Consider the following 11,517-nt stretch of genomic DNA (forward strand, 5'->3'; position numbering starts at 1 on the left):
ACGTTCTGCGTTGCTTTTAAATACTGAATCTGCTGCTTTTACTGTAGAACTCATGAAGTAATCTGCTTTAGGCTTTTAAAAAATCTGAATTTTGCTTACTTGCACGGGAGGCGGGAAGGAGCTCTGTTTAATGCTTCGGGGGACTATCAGACATGCATTGGAAATGTTCATCTCTCCTCAAAAAAGACGGATGACCGAAGGCGGCCTAAGGCAAGCCCGTCTGTGCCCGTCCGCGCCTTACCGGGACCGGGACCAGGGCCCAGGACCCCTGGCCCCCCAACAAGAGGTAGGATCTCCTATACTTTTGATCAGTTATATTATTTCAGAGATACGCTACCTCTCAAATGTTCATACAGGCTAACCAATAACTGTAAGAAATGTCCTTGATGCTGTTTTGATCTAGGTACTCTGATCTCGTCTACTGTGGCTAAACGCCCATCATTGTTAATGGCCTTCAAGATGGCTCTTTTAAACTGTCGGTCATTACCTAAACACGCCACTGAACTCTGCTTGCTTCTTAAGGAACATGATTTAGATGCCTTGTTTCTCACTGAAACCTGGCTTTTAAGCGCTGGGAGGCCTTTGATAGTTATGCACTTTACAAGTGTCGATTCATTCATTCATTCATTCATTCATTCATTCATTTACTAAAGATTCACATACTCATATTATTATTGAAATGTTTGTGCCATTTCAATAAGCCATCATGTGCAAGACTGATGCTTTTTCATTTAATTCTCTGCATGCATTGCTCATTTAAGCCTCTTGTATTGACTGCATCTAATGCATTTATCCAAAAGAATTCCTGATGTCATGATAGCTTTTTGGACCATTTCCTCCTTCAAAACACTGTAGATTTCCTTAAAGGCATCGTTGATTAACGACATGCGGTGTTGAAATGCAGTGTCATGATTTGCATTAGGCTTTCTGTGTATATGCTATTTTTATACTCTCCTATGAGAATTTAACTTCCTGTTTAGTTTTTCCAACACCTAAAAGTTATTTTGGCCTGCTTAACTGCGCCCGTAGTGTCTTCTCAATTTTAGAACATTTCCTGCGTATCAGCTTTAAGCACAACATTAAAAATAGAGCATTCTTGGCAAGGTAATGCTTTTGACAATTGAAATGGGGCATTCTATAAATAAAGAATTACGCCTAAATCATGTTCAATCATTCCCATGCTGTTAACTGTTTTTTCTAATATCAACACTTTGATACAGGACAGAGACCTTGCTGAATTTGACCCTCTCTGCAGAATCACCCCCAAACATTTTGCCGGTTTCCCTCCATTTGTATTGGTAAACTATGTTTCTGTTGGCCTTATGACTCTGTGCACTTTTCCAATGCTAACCAGTGCTAAAGTGTTTCTGATCACTCCCCTAAATATGGTAAAATTGGCTTACACCTAATTGGTACATTTAATTTACGTATACATTCCTGTGGAGTGGTCTGCTAAATACTTAGGCCTTGTAAATTAAATGCTACTAGTGGACCTGCAGCACTATTTGTGCCACCCACTTAAGTACCCCTTAAAACTTGTTATGGCCTGCCATTACAGCCTTAATGCAGTTTTAAACGGGCAATTCGATTTGGCAATATAATTCCCTTGCCAAGTTTTAAAAGCCCCTTTTATAGCATAATGCAGACCCTAGGTAGCCCAAAGGGTAGGATGCATTGTAATTAAAAGGTGTTCTGATAGCTAAAAACTCTTACATTTGTTTTCCCTACTGTAAGGCATAGCTTTCCCATAGGATAACACCGGGTTGTCTGATAGCATTTCCCATTTGATTTCAATAAAATTGTAATAAAAAATCCTCTATAATGGTAAAGTCAGATTTGACACAAGCTGGCATGTTCCTACCCTTTGCCATTTGGTGCCTGCAGACTCCCCTGATTTACATGTCTGGGTGTAGTTGCCAAATAGACTTTGTGAATTTGACTCAGGCAGTCACACAATGTAGGGTTTACGTGTGTCTGAATGGGCCATCTGCTGGCAGGATGAGGGGTGGAGCTGGGCACGTTCCCACTTTCAACTGAATTGGCTGTGCTCAGCCTTCACACAAAGTGCTTGTCACCTCACATTGTCTGTGTAGCCAGCTCGGAACCAGGGCAGGAGAGTAAGGAAATATTAACCACTTCAACGAGAAACCTTTAGAAACTTCTTCTAATTTCAATGAAGGCACCAGGTATAAAAATAGGGCCCTCAGACCCACTGTTCAGTTCACTTTCTGGAACTGTAGAAGGAATTTAAGAGGACTGCCAGCTGCTATGGGGTGCTGTGTACTCCACAAGACTGCTTTGCTGCACATATGAAGACTACTTTGCTGCCTGCCTTGAACCCACAGAGACCTGCCCTGCTGTTGAGCTCTGCTTCTCCCCCTGAACCTAGGATTACCAGAGCGACTGAAAGGGCACTTTGCTGGCCTCCTGCTCAGAGTGACATGGACATAACAGGCTCCCACCATCTTGAACCTGCACCTTGACCAACTAGTCATGGTCCCTTGATTGTGGTGTTAAATGTTCCCAGAAAACCAAGATCCAAACCTTGGGACTTAGAAAATCTTTGGCAAAAACCTGCTCTGAGAACTGACGTAAGACTGGGACCAACCTGCTCATTCATCCACCCAAGGTGCATTGTCAGTTGGCCAGATGTTGCAGCTGCTCCTGCTATGTTCTTAACCACAGAAGCAAATCCTGCACAGCAGTTCTTAGCCAAAGGGGTATACAGCCTCCTGAAACTCCAGCCTCGTCCAGCTGGCGATTTAAATCTATTTTCCTCTCCACAATTGCAGCAATTAAATAATACTGTTCTGAGGACTTCCTTCTTCTTTTGTCAAGAATGAAAAATAATCAACCCCACATTAATGAGACTAGCATAGGCTGGATTAAGAATAAAATCCATCTTGAAGTTCTTAGTGCTGACATGTCTTTGGTGCTGACATGTCTTCGGTGCTGATACATCCTTGGAGCTGATATTGGAGAGGACCAGTTCAAAGCAGGTTCCCTGGAAAGGAATGTCAGTACTGCTACAGACACCGAGGGGAACCAGCCTGAAGCAAAGGCACCTAATAATGACATAACAGCAGTGAAGCCTCACAAATTCTTCTAAAGTTATAATGTAAAAAGCAGAGTCCCATATAGGGGTAGTAGACCCTTTGCCAAGTTAAGAACTGTGATGTTTACTAATATATAAAAACAAGTGGTGTTGTATGTAAAAAAACCTTACGTTTACATTTTACATTTATGGTGTGAGATAAAATCGGCTCGTGCACTCTGTACTTAACTCTGCAATATGGTAAGAAACATCCAAATTTATATATTTAATCAAAATAACAGCCTCCATCTTTTGAAAGAACATCCAGCTATATGGTACCTAGGCACACCTGCAATAAACGGTGTAGGCTTTATCCACCCGAGGCAAGTAAAAGTTATGAAAGTTCAAAAGATACTTGGCACACACTACACTGATATAAATCACAAAGACATATTTGCCCATTTTAGCACAGTAGTCAGCAGGTAACTAGAATAAAGATACCCACTGCCCTAGGCAGCTCACAAACTACCCAAACAAGAAGTAAGGTAAACAGTGATGTCTTGTGTCAGCAATAGGTTCTGTTCATTGTGACTCTAATAGGATTCATGCATGTTAGTTCGTTTATTTTCTTTTATGTTTAGGACGTGTGGATGATACTAAACTTATATACTCATTACACATTACTGTATACTCACATCACTGTGACTAATATAAAAAAGTACATATCTGTCATTAGCAATTGCTGGATTTTAAAATATACTCAACCTATCTGATGAAAAAATTATTTACAAAAGTTACATTTGCTGCCATAGTATCACTGAATATATAAAGAGAAAATGCCCCGTGATTTGCCAGAGCAGATGGACTGAAGATTCGTATGGATTTTCAGAACACACAAAGGTAATGAACATTAGTGGATTTTGGGCCAGATGTATGAAAGTTTTTTGCTGTTGCAAATGGGCAATTAGCCCGTTTGCAAAAACAAAATAGGTCTGCCCTATTTTGTGAGTCGGAAACCTATTAACGACTCGCAAAATAGGGAATACAACTCGGTAATAGGAAGAGGCCTGCCAAGGGCGTTCCTTCCTAATAGCGAGTTGCACTTCAATGTAAGATTGTTTTGCGCCCGCAAAACACTAGCAGTTTACCACCCATTTCAAATGGGTGGGAAGCCACTCGAATGGGAAGGGACCTCAGGGGACCCTTTCTCCTTTCTGACTGGCAGTGAAAATATTTTTTAAGAGCAGGCAGTGGTCCAGTAGACCATTGCCTACTCTTAAAAAATGAAAGTAACATTTAATTTTTCTTTTTTAAATGCATCCTGTAATCCTTTAGGGAGAAAGGGCTAGATTTTTTTTAGACTGCTTTATTTAAAAAGCAGTTACAGACATAGTGGTCTGCTGACCCCGGCAGGCCACCATCCCTGGGAATGCTAGCCATTCCCAATGGGATCACAAATTGCACCTGCCTCATGAATGTTAAAGAGGCAGGCAATTTGCGACCCCAGTAGGAATTGCAAACAGTGTTTGAGACAGTGTTGTAAATTCCAATTTGTGAGTTGGAAATTGCGACTAGCAAAACAACACAATTTGCGACTCGCTAATTGTAAGGGTCGTACATCTGGCTCTTTATGTGAATATTTGTTAGTCATGTTGCAAAATTGAGTGAGTCTTGATCTTCACCCTTTATGCATGAAGGAGCAAACCCCGATGAAACTGCATGAAACTTTGGCCATCACGGAAAAGTGCAACTGAAAATTAAATCCGCTCTCTATGTTTGCAGAGAATACTGAATACTCGTCTACGAATCTGCTGAGTCTTCACCCCATAAATGATTGGGTTTAGCATTGGAGGAATCATGAGGTAGCTGTTGGCCAAAAGAATATGAACATACAGAGCCACATGGAAGAACCGGTGGGCTAAGAATGTGAAGAGGCCTGGAACATAAAAGAGTAATATGGCACAGACATGTGACCCGCAGGTGCTGAAGGCCTTGAGGCGCGCCTCATTGGTTGGAAGGTTTAGAACTGACCTGAGGATCATGTAGTAAGACAAGGTAATACACATGACATCAAACCCAACCACCAGAAATGCCACAAACAAGCCATAAGAGGTATTAATGGTGGCATCACTGCATGCCAGTTTTACTACTGCCATGTGCTCACAATAGGAGTGGGCAATGATGTTATTTTCACAAAATGGTAGCCGTTCCAACAGGAAGGGAAATGGAATGATCAATAGAAGACCTCTAGTAGCCACTATAAGTACAACCTTACTGATGGTGGAGTGAGTTAAGATAGTCATGTGGCGTAGTGGGAAACAAATTGCAACATAGCGGTCAAAAGCCATGGCCACCAGAACTCCTGATTCCATGGCGGAAAAAGAGTGAATAAGAAACATCTGAAACAGACATGTCTCAAAATTGACTCCTCTTGACTGAAACCAAAAAATGGCAAGCATTTTAGGCATGATGGAGGTACATAAGGTCAGGTCAGTAAATGCCAACATACACAAGAAAAGGTGCATGGGGTCCTGGAGGCTCACATCACTTTTCACAACCAGCAGAATAGTCACATTTCCAAGAAGGACAAGGATATACATGAAACAGAATGGGAACGCTATCCAAAAGTGAATGAATTCCAGTCCTGGTATTCCCAGTAGAATGAATGCAGGGTGGGACCGATACGTCATATTCCGCCCATTCATTTTCTGTCTAGGAGATTCTGAAAGGCTACTAAAATACTTTCTCAACCTACAATTATTTTAAAGAAAGACAAGTAGTGCATATTAAAGCATTAACAAAAGAAAACTATTGAATATGCAGATTAGTGAATATGTAAAAACAGAAGCATGGCCAATGGGACAACAATTACATTTAACACAAATACAGTAACATCTTTCATGTCTGATTTTTGTGAAATTCTCAGTATTCAACCGCATTCCTTGATCAATTACAAGTCCATGAATATGAGTGCAGTTTTTTCTGTTTTTGGACTTAACCACAAAAAAATCAATTTCTTCCAATGTGCCTGAATATGTTCTTGAATTCGTATTAAGTTTGTCATTAGCATTTCACAACAGCAAATGTGGTTTATCTATCTTAAAGAAATATCCCATTGCAGGCTTCAGGCCCAGGCTTAGATGTTGCTACTTTCACATAGGAAAATTAAGGCTGTCAAGCTTTTAAAGTTGGAAAAGATCAGTACACATTCTGGCCAATATGTTGCTATAATATTTTTGTGAATTAATCTGCTGCTGTGCAATTTTGCTGTGGAAAAGCAAGAACCTTTTGATGGCCATCTTTTTTTAAATAAAGCATCCAATGAACACTTTATTTTCTGTAATATAGTCTTGACTTGCTGCCTCACATTGTGATCCTTAGCATTGAAATGGTTAAATTAATCAGTGGTGATATGAATTGCTGCATTTGTACCTATATGGTAAAGCACATTAAGATGGTTTTCTTGTGTTCCGTTCAGCCCAGACTAACTCTGTGAGACATTTCCAGGATCCCAGATGACCTCCATGAACCTCCGAAGGATCTTCGAAGTTGTCCTGTCAGATATCACTGATCCAGAGATCTTGACAGTTGTTTGATCATGAAAAGGTTATTTTCCAAAAAAACTCACTTTTCCCTGTTTGATTGAAGTCGTCATCACATTCCTCATGGCTCAAGAACCCATTGGAGCTCCACAGATTCTCATTTTGATAGTATTGGTTGACAATGTTAGAAAACCTTGTAATCCTCTGTAAGAAAAGTGAAATAACATCAGTTATATCAGTCACCTACAGCCTTATATACACCAGAAGTATGTTGCACTCTTTGGACACTCCTAGTATATTTTGAGTTTAGCACATCTAAGCTAAACTCTATGAGCCAGATTCCCACTTATTGTGAAGTTGCACTATTGCTTGTCTTTGGTCGTAGGTAAGGCACTGCTTAAGTCCAAAAACATTTTACCACTGTATAATGTTGCACATGTGCATATGTGAGTAGACAGACTGGATAAAAGGTGGAGCAACACAAAAACAAAAAATAACAGATTAAAATAAATGACCACAAAAACAGCACTACACCATTGCAACACAGTAATAATACATCACAAATATACAACACAATACAATGCACAAGGACACTGCAATGAAATAGTGCAGTAAAATAAAACAGCAACAACATAATTACAATACAAAATACTTAGCATTACAACATTGTAACACAGTACTTCAATTGTACAGTTCAACTCAACAATACAACAGAATAACATACGAACACAAAAATATACCCCAGGACACATTTGTAATCATGTTAGATGGCATTTTTTTGCCTGTTGTGGCATGATAGTACGTTGTTTTTCAAAATTGTTCTTTAAGATTGTGGGGCATGTGATGCTGTATTTATTGTGTCGCTGTGCTGTGTTGCACAGTTATTCAGTTATATGTTTTGCTGTGCTATGTTGTGCAGCTGTGTTGCTTTGTGCTGCATTTCTTGTAGTGTGCTTTTGTGCTGTGTTGTGTTTTTTTTGGTTGTATTTCTTTATTGTTGTTTACCATATTGTTGGCTCATGCTTTTGTACTATTAAGGTTTGTGTTACACTGTTGCATGGTATTGTTAGTTTGTACTGTGATTGTCTTGATGTGTTCTGGTTTGATTGTTTTTGTTCTGCTCAGTTATATGTTTGTTATTTTATTTTGCATTACATAATAATAATGTGTTATGTTCTACAGTTACTTGGAGATGCCAACAAACACTGCTACTTTTCCTGTCAAAAACAGCACATGCCTCTAATGGTTCCCCACTAAACAACAATTAACTACTGCCTATGATGCTAATATACAGCTGCATTAACTATTTAAGACACCAGTCAGCCAAAAACTATGGAAGATACTTTGTGCCAGATCACAAAACTTTTTTTACTGTCACTATCTCATGTCCTTGATGATAAATGAAAGCAGTGCATGCTCCAAACACCTTTTAACACCCTATTATGAAAAGATGATTTTGGAGGTAGTACTATGTGACAGGAATATATTTGCATATATGCTGTATGTATTAACTATTTAAGACATCAGTCAGCCAGAAACTGTAGCAGAGATCTTGTTCTAGATCACAAAATCTTTTTGACTGGCACTATTTCATGCCCTTGATGATTAGTAAAAGAAGTTTAAGACATATACACCTAGTTCCTTCCCATAGCATATCTCATTATCTACTCACTCACATGCTATCTCAGCCCCTGAACAGATGGGTCAGACACGGCAGCCTGGTTTGTATTCTAAGGATGTCCCCCTCAAAGGAAACCCCCTACCAGTATCCTACATTTGTACAAGGGTATTCTGAAACTTAAACATACAGATGCGTACCAGGTTCTAGATGTGTGATATATATATGCGTTATTTTGACTCTATTGTGCAGGTTCTTGGCACCGGGCTGATCCCTGGTTAAGTCACTGGTTCTGTTATACGTTAAATGAACCAATAAAGAAATTGAAAAACTCAAACAAAACAAAGTACTGCTTGTAGCAAACACCATTTACCACCATATTATGAAAACATAATTTTGGAAGTAGTAATGCGTGACAACAATACGTTTGTATATTTGTTGTGTGGATGTTTGTTGTAGTGATGATGTGTTCTGTTGTTTTTTTTGCTGTCATATTTTTGTGCTACATAATTGCAGTGTGTATTTGTTGTGTTGTACTATCACATACAGAGAGCACTGAAGGTGGTCACAATTTTGGGATGACTGGTGTCTTAAGTGGTTGAAGAGATTGTGCAGGGATATTTTGCCACCTTAAAAAGAGGTATATATAGTTACTTGCATAGTAACTATTAAGGCGTGTGCTGCTTTTGACTTTAGATATTGCATTGCTTGTTGCCATATCTAAAGTAAATAACTAAAAATAACATTAAACATCACCATAAAAGAGCCAAGAATCAAAGTAGCTGTTCACACAAACTCTGTTAATGTCTCTAAATTGTGAATCTTTCCGACAGTCCTGAACATTGACATAAAAGCACAGTGAAAGCAGGTATGTTTTGAAATATATTGATTGTGTAACCTAAGATACATTCTGCTATTGACTAAATATGCACCACCAGTAGCTCAGTAGCGCCGGGACGTATCTCCGAGTTCGATTGATAACCGAAGGAGCCCAATTGGAGCCCGCGTTTAATCTTCTTCAATACAAGTTTCGCCGCTCCATATTAGGAGCCACTAATTCTTACCGGCAGGTACAATTATACATTAACCGACGCCGAACCCTCTCCGGGAACGCGCCCCCCTGCAACTACCTCGCTCCACAATTGGAGTTCTTTTCATTCCGAAGGTAACCAATTGGATGCTTCTGATTCCGGATCGGGTGGCTTTACCTCCAGCCTCCCCACCCTCGTTGCAGCAATACCTCATCAATCTATGGCAATTCCCAACCATAATCTATGAGGTACTTGAATTAATTGGCTATGTTGTGGGATCAGTGGGACACTGGCCCCATCCTTGTATGCGCTCTATATTCCCTCTGTGGTTTGCAGAGGTTTCCACAAATGCTTTCAAGAAATGTTTGCAATCATGATTTTTTATTCATCATTTTTCTTTAGTACGTTATTAACATTTAGTTAATTCATTCGTCTTTGGTATAATGTGGTACAATCCTTATGAGCATCCAATGCATTTCGGGGTATTATACACCCCTTCATCAGGGAAAGGACTCTGTGAACGTAAAATGTATGAATCATGAATATTGTAGAGAAACAAAACGAAAAACAAAATGAAAAAGGCAGGATGCGCATGCATCTAAGTCATGTATTGCCGCGATAGCAAAGTGGTGAAGGGTGAGGGCTGTTTATGAGATGCACCTTTCTGTGACCCTGTTAACCCCAAGTGCGGTGAGCGCGATGCAGGTAATAGGCTCTAAACTGCTTACTTGTACCGTTCGCGAGTTGTAGCGTGTTCCTGTGAAGGAAAGACGTTAGGGAGCGTATTAGTTGAATGTTACCGATGTAGTGCATTCAAGCGTGTTAGTACGGATTCCTGGCTAAAACTAACCTTGGAGTTTGTAGGTGGTATCCTCCTTTCTTAGTCGCCGGTTCTGGCGGAACGCCATTGACCGCGTTTGACTTCGTTAAAGTGAGCGTGATCACGTGGGTTAGTGGGAGGATAGTGGGAGTGGTTTGACTATCGTTAAAGGGACAGTCTGATATTAACGCGCTTTCCAATTAGTAGAAGATACAGTGCAATCTGGGAGTGGTAGTGTTGTTACAACGGGCAGGTAAACTAGAGGTAAAAGATGGACTTCTTAAACACAGGGTATTCGGGTGGTATACAGGTGAACCATACATTAGTACTATGACATATACAACAATATACATTATTGCCGACTGGAAATTAATAAAAAACAAAAATAAAATTAAAAAAAGCCCTTAAATCGATCAGGAGACAATGACTCAGTCCATGAGCAACTTTTACAAGTAACAAGAAAATTCTATTCTTTCGTTGAGCCCCAGTGGCTTCTGTGTTGAAAGTCTGTAAATCCAGAAGTTTTCTCTTTGAAGTAGGAATTTGGTGTTGTCTCTACCCTCTTGTTTAGCAATGGTTTCCAGTATTATGAATTTCAACTGTGCGATGTTGTGTTTCTCTTCGTGGAAATGGACTGCTAGTGCTGATTTGGTGCTCTTTAGACGAATGTTAGATTTATGCTCTGTGAGCCTGGTTTTGATTTTACGTTCGGTTTTTCCGATGTAGAGTTTTCCACAAGGGCATTTGAGAGCATAAATTACGTTGCTGGTATCGCATGTGGCATTGACTTGAAGTTTAATCTTGTGCCCCTTCATCGGATGATTGATTATGTTGCCTTTAATGATACAGTTACAGTTCCCACAGTTGTAGCATGGTTTCGTCCCAGTATAGATGGTTTGTTTGGTGGACTTCTGACGCACGAGTTCACCTAAGTTGCGTGATCTGGTGTATGCAAACAGTGGAGGTTCTTGAAAAATCTGGTTGAAATCTGGTTCCAGATTTAATAGTGGCCAATGTTGATGAATAATCTTTTTGAATTTGTTGGTCATGGTAGAAAACTTTGAGACGATCACTAGACGTGTCTGGTGTTTCTTAATGCTGGGTTGTAGCAATTTTTGTCTGTCCAGGTTATTGATCCTCTGTAGGGAATTATCAATAATGTTTTCTGGATAGCCTCTTTTGTGAAACTTCTGTGCCACTTCGTTGATCCGTTGTATTGCATTTTGGGGATTGGATGTAATCCGTTTTGCTCGTGCCATTTGAGAAAATGGTAGGTGAGTTTTCAAATTAGATTCGTGGAAACTGCTGTAGTGTAGCGTGTTATTTCTGTCTGTCGGCTTAGTGTAAAGATCTGTTTCAAATTCTGTTCCTTTGATAGAAACTTTTACATCAAGGAAGTTCACACAGGTATTTGAAATTTCCCAGGTCAGTTGTATTCTTTCGTCTATGTTGTTAAATTCCAGCAATCTAGT

General features: G+C 39.7%; 1 protein-coding gene across 1 annotated transcript; it reads right to left on the bottom strand.

The window, feature by feature from the left end:
- Nucleotides 1-4,791: 4,791 nt before the first annotated feature.
- Nucleotides 4,792-5,739, bottom strand: LOC147693472 (olfactory receptor 52R1-like). The gene has a single exon (XM_086936008.1). It carries the CDS (start codon nt 5,737-5,739, stop codon nt 4,792-4,794), a length of 948 nt encoding a protein of 315 aa, XP_086792134.1.
- Nucleotides 5,740-11,517: the final 5,778 nt, after the last annotated feature.

The sequence above is a fragment of the Lissotriton vulgaris genome, chromosome 8, assembly GCF_964263255.1.
Source record: "Lissotriton vulgaris chromosome 8, aLisVul1.2, whole genome shotgun sequence".
Classification (NCBI taxonomy): Eukaryota; Metazoa; Chordata; class Amphibia; order Caudata; family Salamandridae; genus Lissotriton; species Lissotriton vulgaris.

Coding starts and splice junctions, on each gene's coding strand:
- LOC147693472 (XM_086936008.1), bottom strand. CDS start 5,739: ATGAATGGGCGGAATATGACGTATCGGTCCCACCCTGCATTCATTCTA.